General features: G+C 42.8%; 1 protein-coding gene across 1 annotated transcript in view; it reads right to left on the reverse strand.

Annotated features, from left to right (window-relative positions):
• The window catches only part of PITPNA (phosphatidylinositol transfer protein alpha), a 42,535-nt gene extending 24,754 nt beyond the window's left edge, over window positions 1-17,781 (reverse strand). The window contains exons 1-4 of the mRNA XM_077836330.1: window positions 17,523-17,781; window positions 15,603-15,633; window positions 5,873-6,018; window positions 2,062-2,153 (exon numbers count right to left, since the gene is read on the reverse strand). Of these exons, the coding sequence (XP_077692456.1) occupies window positions 2,062-2,153; window positions 5,873-6,018; window positions 15,603-15,633; window positions 17,523-17,605 (352 nt within the window). The 5' untranslated portion in view covers window positions 17,606-17,781. The remainder of the gene's footprint in view (window positions 1-2,061; window positions 2,154-5,872; window positions 6,019-15,602; window positions 15,634-17,522) is intronic.
• Window positions 17,782-23,363: the final 5,582 nt, after the last annotated feature.

A 23,363-nucleotide genomic window follows, 5' to 3' on the forward strand; every position in this document is an offset into this window, starting at 1 on the left:
AGCACATGTTGTTCATTTTAAGGACAGATTTAACAAAACACAAAGAAGGTACCAATGTGAGATTTCTAAAGATAGCTACAGCACTCAACCAAAAGTTTAAGAATCTGAAGTGCCTTCCAAAATCTGAGAGGGATGAGGGGTGGAGCTTGCTTTCGGAAGTCTTAAAAGAGCAACACTCCGATGTGGAAACTACAGAACCTGAACCACCAAAAAAGAAAATCAACCTTCTGCTAGTGGCATCTGACTCAGATAATGAAAGTGAACATGTGTTGTTTCCGCACTGCTTTGGATTGTTATCGAGCAGAACCATTCATCCGCATGGACACATGTCCCCTGGAATAGTGGTTGAAGCACGAAGGGACATATGAATCTTATGGCACATAAATATCTTGCGATGCCAGCTACAACTGTGCCATGAGAATGCCTGTTCTCACTTTCAGGTGACATTGTAAATAAGAAGCAGGCAGCAGTATCTCCCGTAAATGTAAACAAACTTGTCTGTCTGAGCGATTGGCTGAACAAGAGGTAGGACTGAATGGACTTGCAGACTCTAAAATTTTAGATTGTTTTGTTTTTGAGTGCAGTATCTTTTGTACATATTTCTACATTTATAAGTTCAACTTTCATGATAAAGAGATTGCACTACAGTACTTGTATTAGGTGAATTGAAAAATACTATTTTTTTTTTTTACAGTGCAAATACTTGTAATCAAAAATATAAAGTGAGCACTGTACATTTTGTATTGTGTTGTAATTGAAATCAATATATTTGAAAACGTAGAGAACACCCAAAAATATTTAAATAAATGGTATTCTATTATTTAACAGTACAACTAATCATAATCAATTTTTTTAATTGCTTGACAGCCCTAGTTTGAATGTAGCCTTGCAAACACAACATCAATACATGCAGTTTATCACATATTGAAATTAGATTTCTTTAATGTTTTGTTTTTTCCCTTCTCTATCCCTTTTTTTCTAACCCTCATTTACAAAACAAGGAAATTCAATGCAGAAAAAGCCATTAATGAAATGCTGCAGTTAAAAATGTTAAGTGCAAAGGTCAGTACATTGTAAATATTGGTTCCCACAGCAACTATACCTCTGCCAAAGGATAAATTTAATAGCATAAAAAGTAACCCCAAATATTACATAAACACAAGGAGATTAAGTTACTGTTACCATGGGAACAATAAATGAAGAACAGATGATTTATCCCTTGAAGTTCTCAACAATAACGTTGCAGCAATGTTTTTTCTACATGAATTTTAAATACTCTATCCCATAAGAGTGAAAAGGGGTTGTGTCATCTTCATGATCCACCTCAAGCAGAATCTCAAAGTTCAGTAGTGAATTAACTCTGCACTTGCTGTCTGAGATTTTGTTTTAGAAGTGGCACACTATTGCTTTTCCAGGGAGACTCATAAAACATGCTGCTCTAGTGTTAATACACCAGTATCTAGTTGTACTTTCAGTTCCAGCTTCACCATTTTTGATCTTACTATTGGAGGAATCACTGGGGCAATGATGATACTGTTCCCTTCAAATTGCATTAAGCAAAAGATAACCAGGTCCTCCCCAGCTCCTCTCTTACTCCATCTCTTTCAAATGTCTACACCAAAGTACTTCCATTGCACTAAAGTACATAACAGTTTCTCTGTCATGCATTTGCTCCCAAGCCACTAGAATAACCTCTCACAGTTCTAGTCATACTGTGGTTCTCCCACTACCAAGTCTTTCTCCAAACCTACAGTATTAGGGTCACAGCCATTTCTTACTTTTGCCCCTTCTCACACCCTGCCCCTAACCAATCCCCAGGCTACTTAGGTTTCCCTGTTTATTAGCAGGAGCTCTGACTGTCATTATACTGCACTGCCACTGTCAGGCAGGAACATTTCTTTTAATGCCCCCTTAGCTCTAAATTCTCATTTTCCCGAACCACAGGAAGGGGTTATGGACTATAGACTGCAGGCAGCAGCCAAATCATCAAATTAACTGCCCCTCTTTGGTTAAAAAAAAAAAAAATCATCCCAATGGTACAGACCTTCCCTATGTACTCACCAGTCCTGCAGTAGGGGTATGCATTCCAGGCTTTCTCGTGTATGTTCAGGGCTCCCTCTGGGGCCAGCATTCTCACAAATGACGGCACTTTGCTGCAGTTTGGGGAGTGGGATGGGGGAGGAGAAGCAAGGTAAGTTTTTATATCCATGTTCAATTGACTGTGACTCAAACACTGTTTGAGACATGCAAGGCACCCACCCTGAAATATAGACCCCCATGCCCTGGATGCGTTTGCGTTTTCACAATTATCATCACTAGGAATGTTCATTGTTCTGTTAGTAGGATGCCCAGAAATGGAATAAATGTATATGGGCTAGGTGCCAACCCTTCCCTGCCTTGTACAGGGGAGCAAGGGCACACCTGATGTTGAATGCAGGCTGACAACTTGGAAACATTTTTCTACCCAAGCTTCTCCACCACAATGCTGGATAAAGAGGGTTATAATTAACAATCAGAACCACTACAGATTCTGGATTTCCCAAGACAGCAGCCATGTTTATGATGGGAAGCATCCGTTAGCAACACCTGGACTGTACAACTTGAGACGAGCTCTGATATTATAACCTGTCATAACCACTTAGCTCTTACCATCTTTCCCAACTATTAGTCTGCTCTAATGTTCACAGCACAACTGGTGCTACTTACTATTGTTATTCCACTAACGGCTGTGATTTCCATCTATTCCACACCCCAACCTACCAGGGTACAGAAAATGTCTAAGTCTGTCCACCACACTTTGGTCACAGCAGGATCTACAGGCTGCTGTAGGAACACCTGAGAGTCTCAAAGTTTCACACAGTATAGACCACATCCTAATAAAGAGTCCTGTGGACGCCTCTCCTCATAACATCTCCGTCACAATTTCATTTTCTATAAGGAGACATCCCAGTGACAAACAGTCATTGCTTATATGGAAAACTAAGGATAGTAAAGTGTTTCATCAGTTTTTAGCTCTTCACTGTTTTGTCTGTTTTGAAAAGAACAAAAAACAGCATTATGTAATTTAATTTCAAAGCCCTCTTCCTATCCGCTTGTGACACAGAGGCCCATTTGTGGTTCACTACTCTCTCAGGCCAGACATACTCAGTACACAACACATCATTGTCATAATCTGTAAATGAAAAAAAGGTGACGTAAAATATCATTGGAAAACTAACAACTTGCTTAATATTCTTGTTTGAGGTATGCACATGGTGTGTACAAAAAGCTATGAATATGTGCTAGAACTATATTCTTAAAATATGTTTGGCAAGCCATGCATAAGCCCAGTGTGCCCTAGACAAAGATATATATATTTGTTTGTCCGTCCAGCCTGGTCAGCAGACAGAGACAGTGAAGATCTATCTAGAGAGTACACTTATAAAGTTTGAGGACAATACCAAACTGGGAGAAGTTGCAAGTGCTTTGGAGGATAGGATTAAAATTTAAAATGATCTGGATAAACTGAAGAAATGGTCTGAAGAAAATAGGATGAAATTCACTAAGGACAAATGCAAAGTACTCCACTTAAGAAGGAACAATCAGTTGCACACATACAAAACGGGAAATGACTGCCTACGAAGGAGTACTACAGAAAAAGATCTGGGGGTGATGGGATCACAAGCTAAATATGAGTCAACAGGGTAACACTGTTGCAAAAAGAGCAAACATGATTCTGGGATGTATTAGCATGAGTGTTGTAAGCAACACACGAGAACTACTTCTTCACCCCACACTGATTAGGCCTCAACTGGAGTATTGTGTCCACTTCTGGGTGCCACATTTCAAGAAAGATGTGGACAAACTGGAGAAAGTCCAGAGAAGAGCAACAAAAATGAGGGAAGATTGAAAAAATTAGGTTTGTTTAGTCTGGACAAGAGAAGACTGGGGACATGAGAATAGTTTTCAAGTACATAAAAGCTTATTACAAGGAGGAGGAGAAAAATTATTCTCCTTAACCTCTGAGGACAGGACAAGAAGCAGTGGCCTTAAATTGCAGAAAGGCCGGTTTAGGTTGGACTTTAGGCAAAAATTCCTGTCAGGGTGGTTAAGCACTGAAATAAATTGCTCAGACACATTGTGGAATCTCCATACTCGGCGACTTTTAAGAGCAAGTTAGACACACATCTGTCAGGGATAATACTTAGTGCGGAACTGGACTAGATGACCTCTACATATAAGGTAGATTTTATCTACATATAAGGTGAACAAAGCTATCAAGCAGGGGAAAAGACAGCATTGCATCTACACCCCAGTAGGCAAGAGAAATTTTATCTGGGCTATAAAGACAGGTGGTCTGAACCTCAAATAAGTAATGAAATCAACTGATTGTAAACAATATTACTATATTTTTAAAAAGTATCAGGTAAGGTCTTTTCTCAAAGCTAATGACACACTGGTGATTAATATTATTGTGAAATGTATGTATTAACACGATACGAGGAAATATGAATTCTTAACAGGTTCCCTCCCAGACAGAAAGGAATTTAGCTGTCTACCTCCAATGAAACTAAGCAAGGTGTGACCAAAAACAATGGATGCCCCATTTCCATACAAATCAGCAAGGGGATCCAAAATCTACAGGAAGGAAAGAGTAACATGAGGTCATCTTGAATCTGGGAACAAAACAGTAAGTTTAGGAAGCTATAAGGATTTAGGAGAAGCCATCTTGGCATCCATCTCTGGACAGACACTGAGGCCACAGCTGTAGCAAGCTGAGAAAGATGGGTCCTTCAACCAAATGGCCCAATTGAAAGAATTGCAAATTGGTAAGGACCTTCAACAAAGATTGTAACTTGTTAAGTTAGGTCTTAGCCATTAGAAAGCGTATTTCTACTTTTGTTTGTTTGTAACGCTAGCTTTATTTCTTCTACAGTACTTGGTATCATTTAACCTACAGTCCTCTTGTAAACAGAAAACAAGTTTATCAACAATAAACCAACTCCATGCTGTGCTTGAAGGGAAGGATGTACTTATCCCCAGTTAAATTAGTAAGCTAATGTATCTTCATCTCTTTAAAGGAGCAAATAAACTAATATATCTCTGAATGCTTCAGGAGACAGCTGATCATAGCAGAGCACAAGGTTTTGGGAAAATTTGGGACTGGGAGTGTGTTGGGGTCACCTCTGCAAGAAGTAACCAAGGAGTGAGGCTACTGTGTTGTAGGCAGGCTGCTGGGGCCAGAGCAGTGAACCAGGGCTGCATAGCGTACAGTCACGGTACTACATGCTTGTATGCTGTCTGGAAGCATTCTGACAAGAGAACCACATGAGGAAAGCAGACTGATGCACTTGGGGTTACAGGGAAGGCAGTGTCACAACTCCTCACTGGTCCGGATTGCAGCCCTGAGTGTGACACCTATAGCTCAATCTCTTCTGTTCCTTTCCACCACCTTGGTCCTCTGCAAGTGTTTGTCTATCTTATGCTGATACCCTGGGATATGTTGCTCCATCACCGAGTCCTCCTCTCTCCTGACTCATGCTACATGACTGCCCGTTTTCTTTTTCTCCCCCTGGCATTACTCCCCTGCTCAAGAGCCCAAGACCCAGTGATAGTTCTGAACTTCTCTGGTGATGGTGGGTGACAGTTTTAGTCCCACTAGTAACTGTTCCAGTCCAGGAAGCAGTTCCTAGGTTCTTCTCTTTCACTGCAACAGCAAGCCCTAGCAGGGGCAGGTAGGATGACTCTGTTTCCAGTTGCTGTGAATCTATGAAAACTTGCATGATCTCTAACCTGTGTAGTGGTTTCCTAAATTGTATCCTATTTATACAGTTCCCCTTATTCTTTGATCCCACTCACAGCTGGAAATAGGCCATTTCTCCATCCCACATACCTCTGTAAATGGTAGATCTTGTGTGTGTACTGACCACGTTCTCCATCTCTCTCGTAGGGTTCATTCATCAGAACCTCCACTCCTTCACCTCCACCAGTTTCATTTTTACTGGCTTCTGCCACAGAATACAGCTGTCCCACTTGATACTGAAGAAGTTAAAGACACATTATTGCAATAGTCATAATTTAGATGGTGTCAACATAATTAAACTGCAAGAAGCTGGGGACAAAAATAAATGAGATGTGTCCCACTCCTAACATACAACCATGTCAGATATCAGCCAAAATATAAGCATTGGAAGATGGATACCACTTTTATATCCATTTCCATCTAAGTATCATTTCACTAATGACTTCCCTTAGGAACTCAACAGTTAGCTCTCAAGTGTACAAGAAGGAGAATGGAGACAACAGTGATGTTATCCTCCAACCTCTGCCTCAACCTCAAAGGAATCCAATATGTGGAGAAATTTACAGAGGAAACCAGAAGTGGGAGATGAATGGGTGTTTGGCTGCCATTTAGAAAGTGTCAGAAAAACAACAGCTCTGCAGTAGTCAAACCCACTCATTTCTATTCACTGTGTATAAAACCAGATAAGATGCATCTGCTGTTCAGGTGACATGCATAACACACACTCCACTAGTTCTCAACAGGCTCTGACATGTATACAGCACTTTGTCGTGAAGGATCCCAAGGCATCCTACAAAGGAATTTTCATTATGTGTTTACCAATTAAAGACAGCCATCTGTGGGTGGCTTCACTATTGCAGTCTCTATATAGCTCACTCCTCCCAATGTATCCAAACCTTCTCTCCTGCCGGCATCATAGCCATTTTCAGGCTACTCTTAAAATCCCTTCACTGAATCTCTATTTGCCTCCTGAACCCAACCCAAGCTCCCTGCTTTCACCTTCCAGGTTCTCCACAACCTAGCTCCTCCCCTCCTCTGCTCACTTTACTCCCCCCCACATTTTCTCCTTCAGCCCACCTAAGTCCTTTCCCAAAACTCACTTTGAAGAGCCCTACAAAAAGCCTCATTCATGTTTAAAAGTCGTAATTGAACAAGTTTTAGCTTCCCAAATGACCATATGATTCATATTACCCTTGTTCTCTTCCCCACCACATGTGCCATTATCTTTTGGCTAGAGGGTTATAGTTCAAAACGGTTGAATTTGCCCTAATTACACAGGCCCATTCCTTACTACACCTTCTATAGGCAGGCTCTTTTTGCACTGCACCCTCCTCCTGGCCTTTGGCATTACACTATCATGTAGGACACAGAGCCTTAAACATCCAGTAACATTCCTGCCCAGATCTTTGAGCCTCTCGCAAACACTCAAAATTTGACAGCCTTAGCCCTCTTTCTCCATCAGTACTGGCCACTAAATTCAACACTACTTTACACTGTACGGCCTCTTGCATATAAAGTATCTCCCAAATGCTTTAAAAAGAATACCAAAAGGAAATTCAGAAGGATAGGGGAGGTAGAAAAGAGTTTAAATGGGATGGAGTCATAAGAGGGAGGATGTTCTGGGTGGTAGAAGCCATAAAGGGATATGCTCTCTCAACATCAGTGGCATGACTATACACAGGAATGGAGAAGAGGGAGTGATCAGACCTGTCAAGAGAGATGTGATCAGGTGAAGCAAATCCATGAAGGATTTTCTGAACTTGATCCTGAAGTGGATCTGGGAGCCAGTGGAGAGGTCTGAGTATTAGGACATTGGAGTATTAGTCTGAAAGGGGATGTTCAAGATGTGGATGGAAAGTGACAGTTCAGAGAGGTGAAAGTATCAGAAGCAAAGGAGCGGTTGACCAAGGCAGTAAATGTAGAGAGCCTATTTGAAAGAACAAAAGGCAGTCGGCAAAATGCTAGGTAGACCAAAAAACATTACCATCATAGCTGATGTGCGCATAAAAAAAAAATCTAAATGAAGTGAAACAGAGGGATCCAGACTACCCAATACCCACTCTTCCCTTACCTAGGCAGAGAGCACAGTGTAGCAAGTAAGGAAAAATTAAATTCTGAACAAAAAGGAATAGGGATTAGTCATCGCTCTGTATGCCTAAACTAAGGCCTGGTCTACTTGTACCCTGAGCACTGTAGTTAGGTCAACTTAACCTCTGGTGTAGACACAGCTATGTCAACGGAAGGTATCTTCTATTGACTTAGGTATCCCTTCTGTCAATGCAGGAAGAATCTACACCATGGCGCTGCAGCGCCAGAGCTGTGCTGCTGTGGGTATACATTCCCTCAGACAAAATAAGCAGGGTGGTGATCAAAAAGCCTACAAAACAAAACCAGTAGTGACAGGGCAGCACTCTCAATTCCAGGCCCAGCAACAGCTGTTTGAAAAGAAGTATTTCCATACCTGCTAAGTTCTTTATCACGGCATCTGACATAAATGCAGCCTGTATGCATTGCAGGCTTTTTCCATCGAGTATTAACAGAACAAGAACAAATTTAGAAAGTAACAGCAAAGATCACCAGGAAGTGAAAGCTGATGGTGTGCCAAGGGTATGTCTAGGTCTCCTTCCCTTGGGTAGCCAGGGACGAGTCAGAGAGCACACCAGAGAAGATTTGCTCAAGTTCAGGCTCACTTCCCAATCCCTTTCAGCAGCACATTTAGCAGAATCATTGACTTTTTAGAAGGCCTCTGCATAGAAGTGCCCCAGAATAAAAACATTTATTTCTGTAATGATTTCTCCCCGCACTCAGTGAAATGGAAAGTTCAGTCAGGGCACTGCTGCATATGCTCACACTGTTGCACTGAGTTGTGCAAACCCTTTACTTCTGAAGTAATTCTGGGCAGCTCCCTCACTGCCACCAACAAACTGGGTCTCATCCCATATCAAAATGCTCCATCTCTTGACTTTTCACACACTGCATTCTTTGTGGTTTCCTGTGGCTGACCCATAAAAGCAGAACACATAGTTCTTTCCGACAGAGAACTCAGTGGAGTTATGAAACAGGAGTTTATTTCAGAGAAGAATATATTGTATTTCTTTTGGAAGAGAAAGTGTCATCAACTCAGTGACCCCAGCCCTAGAAAGAGCAGATAGAATAGCTTTGCCCGCTCTGCAGCGTGTCTCGGGGTCAGGTCTCCGGGAGGTACAAACTAACCCCTTTTAGTAACAGTCTCTCATTCATTCATTCCACCTTAGGTATACAAGTCAAAGTTCAAGCCCTAAGAGGATCAGCCCACTGGGCTAGCATCTTTACCCTTTAATCTTCCCCGATATTCCTGATCCTTTAATTCCATTAATACAAGGGTAGGACATCCAGATAAATTTGTCCATTAAATAAGAGCAGATCCCACAGATTCTGCTGGGAAATGTTAATAGAAAAACAGGCTGTGTCCTCCGAAAGTCTGAATCCTAGAACTGCTGGGAAGAGTAGGCATGACACACAAACTTGCTTTCAGAACTCCTGAGAGCTCTTGACTTCCACAGCCAACCCACAGCAGGGTCTGTGAAAGGCCTCTCATACAGAGACCAGAGTTCACTGTATTAGCAGAATTTCATGGACGAGGTTGGAATTCAACACAGCCGGCCCCTTTGGGGAAAAAAGCTGTTCCCTAGAAGCAGCTTAGAACTCAATATGGAAATAAAAGAATCCTTTGTGTTTGGCAAGCTCCTTCCCATGTGAGAGGACAAGGAGGCGGCAGAGAACTTGTACACACACAGCTCTAATCCATAACAACGCTTTCAAAGCAGCAGCTGGTCAGACACCCACACACAGCTGGCCAAGTCCGTGCACCCAGTATTGCAAATCTCAGAAATGGAAAGAGCTCAAACAGCTAGATGGATGCTGGTCCGAGGTGCCCACACCAAAGGGAAGGATTCATAGAAAGACGTAATAGATAGCTTGTCTGCTCCCTGACAATGAAATATGGTTCCTACAATCCAGATTTTTTTTTTCCAGTCTACATTCAGAAGGCTCATGGTCCAACAGATCCACAATCTGGAAGCTTTTCCTGATATTCAGCCTAAATTCTCGCACCTTATTCATACTTATAGTCCTTGAGTCATCCTACTTTCTTCACCACAATTGGGACTTCCATAACTTCAGTATTCGTAGGTTGTCACATTCTCACCTTAGTGTCACCTGGCCAAGTTATTTGATATTCAGCCATTATTCTTTCCTCAGAAGCCACAATTCCTCTCACCTTCCTGATCATTTGTTGTTTTCTCTCAACTCCCTCAAGTTTGTTAAGTTCTTCCTAATAATGAGGTGCCCAGAGGTACACAATATCCCAAGTATATCACATCAGAACCAAACAGACAGAAACTCTCTTCCCTACTCCAAGCCACCACGCCTCAAAATCACATCAGTTTTTACACTGCCATATCACAAACACTGGCACTGGCCCTCAAGCAGCAGTTCATGCACTGGATGTCCAGCTGCCAGGTCTTCCAGGATAGGTTTCCATCTATTAAACCGAAGTTGGAATTAGGTTCTCATCTCGTTAGTCCATTTGTGCTTCATATCTGCCAGAATCACAAAACCCATAAACAGTATCACATGTGTCTAGTGAGAGTTTTGTGCATAAGAGTGAACCTATAATAGCAATAAAGGTGTAGTAATTAATATACCTTACTTTCTGTAGCCTGGAAACTGAACCCTAAGAGCAGAAAACAGCCCAGCCAGCATCCTCTCTCCCAGGATTGGGAGTGCGTAGTCCACCGACCTCGACAGGCATGAAACACAGTGTGAATTCCTTCACCTGGGATTTTGAGAGGTATGGCAATCATGTTCACTCTTCTGTGGCTTTGATCATCATCAAGTTCTTGTAAACAACAAGCACAACATGGGCCCAGATCCCATGCCTTATCAGCTGGGCTAAATTACAGGAAACCGTTCCTCCCAATTGTGTCAGAATGCCACCACTCATCGTGAAGGGACTCCCAGCCGAGGGATAGGATAGCGAAGGTCTATCCCAAACCAGTATTTAACTGGGCAATCCAAAGACTCACCAACTTGATATTGCTTCTGAGACTTCCTAGCAGTTACATCCTATTCTCCTTTAGGGCAGCAAGGAGCCAATGGGGAAAGCACCCCTTCTGCTCCTCACATTACAGGCTTCTGAACAGATTTATAACTGAACTCTTTGGAATTCTGGATTCCTTCACTCCAGATCAACAAGTTCACTTAAGAGTTGACTGCAGGGCATCCTCAAGCTCAGAAGACAACCTTCTCAGATGCAAAGGGTGCCCGAAAGATACAAGTCCTTATATTGCCTGGGGCCTCCACTTTCTACACATACACAACCTACATTTCTAAATATTCATAGCACTGAATAAATCAGCAAGGGGAGGAATAAAACTCCAATAACATTCACTTTACCCTGATGAAGCTGAATCCCAGTATCAGAGAACTTAGAGAAGCAGAAGCCTGTTAGGTTCCATCCAGTCCAGTCTCCCGGGGGCAAGGGTCAGAAAGCATGTTCTAGTGCTTTGGCTCATCTACTTTGGGATGATCTGGCTCCCCTCAGACAATTCCAGGGCTGGAGTGACCTCACTGTCAGGAAGGGTTTCCTCACATTCAGACTACATTTTCCTTTAATTGATTAAATTCCTTTGCTCCTAGTTATAGCCCCTTGGATGCTCTTAAATGACTCCCCGTCCATCTGGATGTTTACACGTTTTGGATACCTGGAGAATCCTATTTCCTGCCAGTCATTGCTGATTCAAGATATATTGCATAATTAACTCTTTCCATCTCCCCTATAACTCATTCTCTCTTCCCCTGACCACTTCTGTTGCGTTTCTGAGTGCTCTTCAGTTTGGGACTGAGATGCCAAATGTTGAGGCAACATTCTAGGTGCAGTCAGATGCCAACTGCCTTTCACAGAGGCAGGATTTCAAAGATTTCAACAGCTTTACCTTGCATAGATATCACCCAGGAAGGAGAACAATAGAGGACGATTCTGCTCACCCTTTATTAGTTCAGACAAACAGACTTATTTTTCTTTCTTTTGTGAACTGTTTGAAATACTTTTGCCTGCTGTGATCAGCTCTCAACTGCAGGACCAGAACACACTGTGCATGCACAGCATCACCCCATTTGACCATATGGCCAAAATGGCATATGGGGGAGGGAAGAGAAATGTGTGCCCTCTTGGGATGGTCTTTAGGGAAAGGGACTAACATGATGCTGTTTTAGCCTCTAGGGAGCGAAAAAGCTACTAGAGGGCAACGATTCTGTTCTTTTACTACCAGCTATATTTTCAAAGGAATGTGCTACATTCAGCCCCAGAGTTAAGGTCAAGATCAGAGAGGAGTACAAGGGAACCAAAAGGGTTGGATTTATTATAGTAGTGACCAAATGGATGGGGTTGCTGCAGTGAGCCAATCAATCAATCATTGGTTATGCAAGCAAAACTCAGAGCATGTGCCTCTTCAAGTCTGTAGCTGTTCCATTCAGAGAAAGGAAACATACAAACGAAGAGCATGGTACTCACAGCTCTCTCACCAAAAAGCATTAGAAAATTAAAGTTAACCCTGGACCTTGACATTTCAAATGAAAGGTTTATAGTGAGGCAGCAACAGAGAAATATATCCCGAAAGGAGCCCAGGCCTGGTGAAGCATCTGCTACTGACACGCTTTGGGACTGGAGTCATTTTCACTCCAACTCCTTGGCCACTTTGTGAATGTGAAGGTAGGTCTCTGGAAAAGTATTTATTCCCTGGCAGAATCTCTCTGCAGAGGAGTGGTGCTGAGAGCACAAGGAGGGAGGGAAGATAAAAGAGGGGTGCAGTCTCCAAAGTTGGAAGTCCAGGGAGCAGAACCAGTTATTTCTCCACAGCTGTCTATTGGCCAGTGAAGAAATAATTAGATCAGCTTCTCCATTATTAACACCCATTCTCAGAATTCCATCTCCTACACCCGTTAAAACTTAATATAAACAAAGCCAAAAAGTGGAAAGTAATTTTTACAAGATCTGGAAAAGACCTGCTCAGCTGCAAGTTCTAAAAAGTGTAGATACAGTGTTCACACTATGGAGTTGGATTAAATGATTGTGGGGGGCCTTCTTAAAATTTTCACTGCTGTTGGTCTATCTAACATGGATTCAGTGCTTTAGGAATTTTAGGTTTTTGGGTTTTTTTTTTAATGAAACCTAGCTATTTTGTTTAGAAATATGGTTTACATCCAAAGGGAGTTCACTATGCAGACTTGCAGTCTTCCAAGAAAAAGCAAAGTACATGTATGGCCCAAGAAATACATTTGAAAATAATTAGATAAGAATTTTCAAAACCAAGAAGGCTTGCTTTTTTTTTCACCCTTAGTTCATTTAACCCCCTTGAGTTCTCGCCTTCCATGGTACCTAGATATTACAAGTTCCTAGAAATAATTAATTGTTTAAAATGCAAGTTATTCCTTCCTCATGTGGAGTGTCTTCTCTATGTCAATTAGACTATGAATGTTTTTGGAGTAGAGACAGTCTAACTGTGTGAGCACAATGTCAGGACAAACATATTACTACTCTTAGGTAGACATGTATCAACCACATACTTTCTCTGCATTTCACCATGCACAGCTCCCAATGTAGATGCTTTTTTGACAATGGATGTCTTAGTGGGTCACTTTAGCTAGTGCTGAGAGTGATTTAACTGCTAGAACAGATAGGACAAAACTGCATTCAGCAGTTCCAGTAATCATGTTCTTGGAGAAGAGATTTGTCTCAACTACAATTAAGCCATTTTCAACATTACTGTGGGGTTGTGAGGGCAGGCGAAGGGAATGAAAAACAGAAGGACCCACTCAGACAATCATGGTCATCAAAAGGCCATTTTTCACAGTGTGAATAGAGCCATAATACTGTGCTGCTGTATAACTGAGAGCCAGTTCACAGCTTCAGCATTTACCTGAGCGACAATAACTCATGAGCTGCCACTCAATGCTTGTCTACTAACATGATGTTAAAAGCCGATGCCCTGTTTAGACTAGGATTTAAGTTGTAGTAGCACACATTTATGCTAACATCACACCTAAAATCCTAAACTAGACAAGGCCTCAGGCTTTGTCTACCTGGGCAAAAAAGGTGTGTTTTTCAATTAAGGATATTTCTACATTTAAAACTCTACGGACACACAGCTGCGCCACTGTGGCGCTTCAGTGTAGACACTCACTACAGCAATGAGAGGGATTCTCTCATTACTGTAGTTAATCCACCTCCCTAAAATTCTTCTGTCAACCTAGCACTGTCTACACTGGAGGTTAGGTGATATAGCTACATCTCTCAGGGGGGTGGATTTTTCCTAAATTAACTCAATTGATTTAGAGTAACATGATTGAAAATCCTCTTAACACCTACACAAACACAGTTTAATCTCATTTGAACTCAGCAAGTTATAGTCTAGGGCCTGGTCTACACTACAAAGTTAGGTCAATGTAAAGTAGCTTATATTGACCTAACTCTAAGCATCTACACTCAAATGTAGCTCCCACTGATGTAACTCACCCACCTCAGTGAGAGGCGTAGCACTTAAATCGATGTAGTTAAGTCGATGCAGTGTCAGTCACTGCATTGCTTATGTCGACTGTTGCTGCCTTTCAGAAGCCGTCCCAAACTGCCTCACACTGGCAGTTAAATCAGTGCAAGCACTCCTGGTGAGGATGCACACTGCCGACACAAGGAGCGTAGCGCACATGTGTAAAACCACTTCAATTACTGTGGCGGCTGTATGTTGACGTAACTTAGGTCAACTTAATTTTGTAGTGTAGACTTGCCCTAGGTGGAAAACTTAGGGATTGTCTACACAGGAAAGTTATACTGGTATAAACTAAGGTGTGAATTTAAACCGATATACACTATTATTTCAGACTAAATTAACCAAACTTTTTTGGGGGTAACTTAAACTCCTTCCAAAGTGACATAAGCTAAATCAGCAAGCAAGCAAGCAAGCTACTGTTATTCCAGAATAAAAATGTCCACCCAGGGAGTTATACCAGTATAACCCCCCTATTAGTTTAAATTCTCATCTGATCTTACATAGCTTTAACTGGGAAAATTTTCCCATGTAGACACACCCTTAATCTGAAATGTGTTACACTGTGTCTACAAAGATGTTAAGTATGTTTTCAATCAAGTTAAATTTACTTGACTGAACATTTCTTGTACTGTGATGTTTAAAAATCATAACAGCTGGTCATGGTTAACCATATGGTGGACAACAGGATTGACCAAAACAAACTGACAATTTTAACAGTCCTCATCTACACTGAATGTTTAACGTTGTTAGGTAACACGTTTTAACACAATTACATTTTCTACTGTAGAAAAACCCAGATTAAAAGGAACCTCAGAGATTCATTAAAGCTTCCTCACCTTAAAAGAAAAAACAATTATATTAGACAAAGAAGGAAGCTGTGCTTTGGAACAATCTGGCAAATTCAAGTTTATTATTAACTTCTCTAGGAGTTGTAATTCATGGATCTGAAAGCACTTTACAGGAGGAGGGACAATATCATTAGCCTCATTTTAGAGATGGGAAAACCGAGGTACAGATAAGTTAAACGATTTGCCTAAAATCACAAACTGAGTCAGCAGAAGAGCTAGGTACACAAACCCAACTCCTAGTCCTCGGTCTTAATCATTGGATCATACTGTTTCACATGCATTTCTTTCTTGCATTTCCTCACTTTTGTCGGCTGGTCAATCATAAGCTTAAACATTGTTTTGTTTAATCAAAAGTCCTGAAGAGGAAGTGGCAGGAAAAGGACTTACCTCCTCCACAGACACAGGCAGAATGACACGACTGCAAGAGAACACAAAACAGGAAATGAACTACAGCCCTTGTAACTTGCACCACTTAGAACACACAAATGTTTCACACTGCAGACGTAGCCAGGAACAAGTGTTGCTGCCTCCAGAACTCTGCTAGCTTGGGTTTATCTGCGTGATATACCAGTTTCCTTCTAACCTACCACAGTGTCTTTCCCAGTGTTTGCTGCCTTCCGTTGGTCAGGTAACTCACAAAATGGCTTAATACCAAATCCGTAAGCATAAGTGAAATATCCTAATAGCAATCTTTGTATAAACATAAGGGCTATCTTCTCAGAGTACTTTATAAATCACACAAATCACTTCACCCACCACTGAATTCCAGCAGCTGTTTAACAGTGTACAGTGACAATAGTTTGCCAAGAAATAAAAAAAGTTCCTAGAGATAGCAGACTATATTGGGGAGAGGTATTTAGAGAGACAGTATAATTATCTAAGTACATTCCAGCCCCTTATCCTTGCAAGACATTTCACAGGCTTTCTAATAAAGCAGCAAGGACCACGGTTTTATGTCTCATCCAGCACAGCACACCATGTGCCACTGCTAGAGCACTGTTTCAATGCTGGAGGAAGAGTGACCATTACGATCACAAACACCACTTCCTGTTGTACCCTCTGGCTTCCTTAGAGGTCTCCTATGGAAAAACTGATCAGGCTCAACTCTAATTGGGTTGTGAGATCTGATAAGTGTGGTAATAAAAGCATAATAAGTGAACAAGGCTCACTGAGAGGGCCAGCTTCCCAATTCCTCCCCCATAGTCCCTGTCTTCATGGGTCATGAGCAAGTATCACAATAATAACTAACAAATAAAATAATCAGAATAAGCTCTTGTATAACACTTTTCATCAGTAGATCTCAAATAGCTTTACAAAAGAGGTCAGTGTCTTCATCCTCATTTTACAGATGGGGAAACTGAGGCAAGTTGAGCTTAAAGAGACTTGCCCAAGGTCACCCAGCAGTCCAGTGGCACAGTTAAGACTAGAACCCAGGTATTCTGAGTCCCAATCCAGTGCTCTAACCACTAGACTTCACATTAGTTCTTCTGTTCCCTCTATACCAATAAATATTCAACTCAACATTTGCCAGCTCCCCAACGGTGGCCTGGTTGGTGCGAATAACACTTAAGGGATCTATAGCAAAGAATAGAATAACCTTCAAAAAGCAGGAAGAGACCAGTAACTATGGGAAATCTGAAGAGGGTCTGAGGTTTCCTGCTGTGCTCACAATTTCCACAGAACTGCTGACTACACCTGGAATTCCCTCCCTTGCCCACCCACTCTTCATTCTAATTCCTCCTTCCAGGATGCCCACCAATACCAGCTCGCTTCAGTAAAGGCACAGGTCACCTGTGCATTAGATGCTTAAAGAAAAAGGGCTGTGTTCTAAATTCAGACCATCCTCTGGATCTCCCAATGCACTCTCTCTCTCGTCTGAGTGGTCTTTCTATTCAGATTGTAAGTTCTTTTGGATAGTGACTAATGTAAAGGTAACTCTGCATTCAGTAAAGGATAAAACAGAAGTTACAGCTGACCTGAAGCATGGACAGGTTAAGATCACAGAGATATTTTCCAGAATATAATAGAGCACCAAATGAAGGAGTTAAATACAAATAGGGATATGGTCAAAAATAGAAACTACAGATGTCTATATAGCAATGAAAGAAGCTTCAAAACAAAGATAGATGAACTACAATTGCCTGGTAATGGAGTAGGAGCTTGACATAATAAGCATTACTGAAGAACGATGAGATGACCACAAAAAACCACCACCACCATCCTTAATTATGACCTGGGACACAAATACCTGAGTATAAACTATACAGGAAGCCAGATTAGGTCAGAGGTGGAGGAATAGCTTTATACCTAAAATATTCCAAAGAATCCAGTAATCTGAGTGGAGAAGACCTGTACAGTAAAAAATGTAATGTATAAAAATCAAAAGTCATAAATATACTAACAAGGTAATACCACCAGCCTCTGGATCAGGAAAAGAATATTGAGCGCACAATGTTGAAGGACACCAAAGAGGCAACTAAATCCAATAAAGTAGGAATAGTGTATGATTCCAGCTACCCATATAGAGAAGCAATTTCTTATTACCTTAAAAGTTTGCTTTTTGGAACATAATAGACTATCCTTGACTAAGTCTTAAATCACATGCAGGAGTTGATTCAAGTTTTAACCACAGTTTTTAGTAATTATACTAAGTAATTATACTGTGGTTACTATTAAGTGCAACATCGCTGGGGGAGGCATTATACCAAAAATTAGTACAGTGACAAAACTCAAAGAGGGTTTCTAAAAAGTGATGATGCTAGTCAAAAAGATCCAAAAAGGTCAAAACAAATGAAGCTAAAATCCTTAGATTGATCAACCATAACAGTCAAAGAACATACATTCCCCCCCTCTAAAAAAGGAATCAGAAAGGAAGAAACCCACCACGCCATGATTGAATAGCAAGGTTCAAGAGGTTTTTCAAGCCAAATGGGTATTCTTTACTAAACAGAAATCCAACCTGAGTGAAACCAACAGAAAGGAACACACTATGGCAGGTAAAAGAGAGGAAATTTGAAGTGGTAAGAGGACATTTGAAGAGCTAGTAGCCAAAGACACAAGAAGGACCAACAAGAAATTATTTTATAGCTATAGCAGAAAGCTTGTGAGAGTCTGTGGATCTACTGCTTTATCAGGGAGAAAAGGGAATAGTTAAAGAGAAGAGGACATTGTAGAGAAGTAAAGTGATTTCTTGGCATTACTCCTCACCACAAAGGATGCTGAGGAGCTATCTGTTCCAACCTACTCTTTTCAGGTAATAGAGAAGTGCTGCCAAACACTGAGGTATCAAAAAAAGAACTACTGCAACAAACTGACCAATTAAACAAGGCACCAGACCCAGACGGTACCTACCCAAGAGGTCAGGAAAATGTTAAGAATTAAATGACTAAATATTTTTATTAGCAGTGCAATCTCTTTAAAATCACTTATTACATCAGAGAGTAATGGAGAGTGGAGAGTAGCCAATGTTGTACTTATCTTTAAAATACCTACTAGGGGTAATGATGGGAAGATCAAACAGATGATCTTTACTTCAGTACAAGGTAAATTGCCTGAAATAATTAAGCAGAATTATGAAACATATAGAGAGATGCACATAAATAGGGATAAGCCAGTGCAGCTTCTGTAAGAGGAAAACTGATCTTTCAAACCAACTAAAATTCTCTGAGTATGTCAACAAAATAGGGTCTAAAGAAAAACTGATTATCCGGCCTTCCAAAAAAATCTTTGATAGAAGTCCATCATGAGAGCTATTAAGGAAACTAGTACGACGCATGAGGTAAAGTACTATGATAACTTAGAAACTGGCTAAGTGATAAAAAAAACAAATTAGAGTAAGTGGTCAGTTTTAAATATTGCAAAGAGCTGATACCAGAGTATCCCGACGTTCCATAACAAGACAAGTGTTACACATATATTTATTATCCAGATATGGGGGAGGGGGGAGAAAGTGGTGAGGAGGCAAAATTTGCAGTGACACAAATTAAGCTTAGTCAAGACTAAAAACGACTGCAAGGACCATCAGAGGAACTTAAAGATAATTGAATGGGCAGTACAGTGACAGACTGAATTTAGTGTTGAAAATGTATTGTATATGTGTAAGTAATGTATATTGAAAAGAATAATTTGAACAATTCAGTCACATTACTAGCTTCTAAGTTAACTGTAACTACTCAGGGAAGAGATGTGAGCATTACAGTGAACAGCTCAACGTGTAGCAGTAGTCAAAAGAGTACTCAAAATTTTAGGATGCATAAGGAATGGGACGGAAAAATGTTATGTTTGGTCCAAGTCACCAGATCTCAAAAAGGGTGTCACAGAAAATACCTGTACCAATGGGCAACAAAAGTTAGAGGGGCCAGGGAAAGTTCCACATTATGAGAGATTGAAAAGATTGACTGGTTTATAGAGCAAACAAATAAGAACAGGTATACAAAACAATGAAAGGACTAAAGAAGGTAAACTGGGTGCTCCATTTCCCCTCTCTAATGATACAAAAAGAAGGGTCATTCAATTAAACTGAAAGGCAGGATTTTAAAAAAGACAGCAAAGTATAAGTAGTCTGCTGAATTCATTGCCACAAGACGGAAGCGAAGACCTTAGCTGGACTCTAAAACAGATTAGTTATTTATATGGATAACGGCCCAGATCCTCAAAGATATTTAAGTACCAAACTCCCATTGACTTCTGAGGATCTGGACTAATGAGAATATGCACACGTTACAAGATTAAAAAAAGAAGGCTTGTAAACCCTCATACTTCAGATATAAACCAACCTTTGATAGTGGGTAAAAAAAAACCTGTCCCTATAAAGCAGTTTATTCTTTGAGTCCAGTACATGGATTCTTTTTCTTACACTTCCACTGAAGAATCTAATTGCAACCACTGTCAGAGATGGGATAGAGGACAAGATAGTACACTGGCCTGACCGTAAATCTTCGTTTGCGTCTTGGACAGAACAGAGTTCACTAATAACGTTTTAATAGAAAGAAAAAGAGGACTTGTGGCACCTTAGAGACTAATTTCAGAGTAACAGCCGTGTTAGTCTGTATTCGCAAAAAGAAAAGGGGTACTTGTGGCACCTTAGAGACTAACCCATTTATTTGAGCATAAGCTTTCTAAGATGCCACAAGTACTCCTTTTCTTTTGTCTTAGAGACTAACAAATTTATTTGAGCATAAGCTTTCGTGAGCTACAGCTCACTTCAACAGATGCATTCAGTAGAAACAATTAGCTTGAAATATTCAAGACCAAGAGGGAAAAAAAACTATTAGAAGTATTGGAAAGGTAGGAGCTCTCCTGATGAGAGAGAAATGGTCAAATCAGAGTCACTGTAGGAGAAGGGCTCTCTCAGCAGGCCAATGCTGGATCGCTCATTCTGCTGCTTATATTACACCTGCAGGACCTGTCTATTGTCCTCAACAGACTCATGAATTTAAGCTACCCTCAGCTCTACAGCATCTCTCTCAAAGGACCTATAGTGTTATAGACTCAAATATCCACACAACCAGAAAACAAAATCTGCACTAATTTAGTGACCTTCACCTTACTCCGCCCCCAAAGAGCTGCAGCACTCACGCAGTGATAGTGAACCGTCCCCAGCTTCATTCACACTCACACTCACGCACGCACGCGCGCGCGGATGCGTCTGAGGGGTCAGTGTCACTGTTACATCACGGGGGCTCCCTGCAGCGTCCCTGCCAGTGTCAGGAGCGCAGCAAAGCGCTGAGCGGGGTCCACGGGCAAGTCCCCCTCAGCCCCCTTTCGCCTCCGCCCACAGGGCCCTGCTCCTCCGAGGCCACCCTTCGCTCCGGGCCCCACCGCCCCCCAGGGCGCGAGAAAGGGCCCAGGCCGGGGGTGGGGGGAGAAACGGAGCCTCCCCGGGTTGCCGGAGCGATCCCCCAGCGCCGGCAGAGAGGCCGGGCACTGCCCGCGGCAGGGACCCCGACGCGCTGCGCCGCCGGGCCAGCCAGGAGGGACCCAGCGCCCCGCAGCCTGCCCCAAGCTAGCCGCGCTGGCCGACCCCTGCCCCGGCCTCGCCGCTAACCGGCACCGAGACCCCCGGCCACGGGGCAGGGACCTGACCGCGGCCCGCAGGCTTCCCCGGGCAGGGGGCCCGGCTCGGCGGGCAGAAAGCTCCCCTTCCTCCCGGCCTCCCGACAGCCCGCGCGAGGGACGCCTGTGCAGCGCAGCGCCGCGCCCGCCGGCTCCGCGGCCGCACTCACTACTCCTTGATTAGCACCATGGCGGCCCCGCCGCCGCAGCGTCTCCCGCCCGCTCCGGCTCGCGCTGAAGGTGACAGGCGCCTCCCGGCCGCTCCACTGCGAACCGCACCGCGCGCGGGGGCCGGAGGGGGGGAGCGGAGCGTTTCTGCGGCAACCATGCGTCATGCAAACGTACCGCCCTCATCATCACGTGGAGGCGCGATCCTCCGCAGTGCCCCGCCCACTCACAGCCAACCTTAAGGGGACCGTCGCGGGTGGGTGGTGTCCAACGCGCATGTGCGCGGGCGGCGCCTGGCTAGGCGGGAAGGAAGGCTGGCAGTCGAGGGCTGCCGAGCAACCGTCTGGCGCCTGGGTTCTGGCCGCAGGAGTCGAAGCTCGAGCGCTAGCAGCACCTTGGGGCGTCACCTTGCCCTGATAGGCCCGTGGCCTGCCACAGGGCTTGGTCGGGCCGGGCCTGAGGAGAGCTGGCCTCGCCCCTCGCAGCCGCGCCGCTCAGCCCGGAAGCTACCGACAGAGATGGGGGCAGGAGGCACGCATAGCACAGGAAGCCGGAGTCCAAGGTCAGGATCGCCTCTAGGTAAACCAGGGACAGGCCGTTCCCCTCAGGGCCAGGGCTGACCCCGCCCAAGTTCCCTGGGGCGAGGCGGCTCTGCTGGGAGGTGTGCCAGGATGCTCCCTCGGAGGCTGGGTAGTCCCGTTTTCTGCCCCTCCGAGGGGCAGCCCTGTTGACCATGTGGAAGAAAAACGCAGTCTTCACTCTTAGGTTGTTTGCAACAAGTTGGAGACCATTTATTCTCAAGCAATTGCAAGCGGGGGAGGGCGCATGGACAGGGATTACCCCTTCCTAGGCAGGTCTCCGCCTGATAAACAGTTAGGGTCAGCATTTATACCTTTTGTTACATACAATAATGATCAACTGCTGCGTCTTGTTTATACATATTCTTTCCTGATATCTTACTTTTTCTCAGCAGTTCATGCTACAGTCTGTGTTCCATTCTTACCTAACACAAGCTCAAACAGCATCTCTTACAGTTTTCCCACTCGCCCAGGCCCTGCCTTAGTCTTGCGTTATTAGAGTTAGCCTGATTCTTGCTCTATAAGATATCTGCGTCCAAGTCCCCTTTATCCCTTTTTCACTTCCCCACTCCTCCCTTTTGTGCTTCTAGCACAACTATCAGTCTTAAACCTCCATTTTCATCAAACCTTGTGCCATAAATATAAAGGGAAGGGTAAACACCTTTAAAATCCCTCCTGGCCAAAGGAAGAACTCTTCCACCTGTAAAGGGTTAAGAAGCTAAGATAACCTCACTGGCACCTGACTAAAATGACCAATGAGGAGACAAGATACTTTCAAAGCTGGAGGGTGAGAGAAACAAAGGGTCTGGGTCTGTCTGTCTGAGGCTTTCGCTGGGGACAGAACAGGAATAGAGTCTTAGAATTTAGTAAGTAATCTAGCTAGATATGCCTTAGATTATGATTTCTATAAATGGCTGAGGAAATAAGCTGTGCTGAATAGAATGGATATTCCTGTCTTTGTATCTTTTTGTAACTTAAGGTTTTGCCTAGAGGGATTTTTCTATGTTTTGAATCTAACTACCCTGTAAGGTATGTACCATCCTGATTTTACAGAGGTGATTCTTTTTACTTCTATTAAAATTCTTCTTTTAAGAAACTGATTGTTTTTTCCTTGTTCTTAAGATCCAAGGGTTTGGGTCTGTTGTCACCTATACAAATTGGTGAGGATTTTTGTCAAGCCTTCCCCAGGAAGTGGGGTGCAAGGGTTGGGAGGATTTTGGGGGGGGAAGACGTTTCCAAACAGGCTCTTTCCTAATAAAATAAACCCGGTTAGACGTTGGGTGGTGGCAGCGAAAGTCCAAGGGCAAAAGGTAAAATAGTTTGTACCTTGGGGAAGTTTTAACCTAAG

Source organism: Eretmochelys imbricata, chromosome 17, assembly GCF_965152235.1.
Source record: "Eretmochelys imbricata isolate rEreImb1 chromosome 17, rEreImb1.hap1, whole genome shotgun sequence".
Taxonomy (NCBI): Eukaryota; Metazoa; Chordata; order Testudines; family Cheloniidae; genus Eretmochelys; species Eretmochelys imbricata.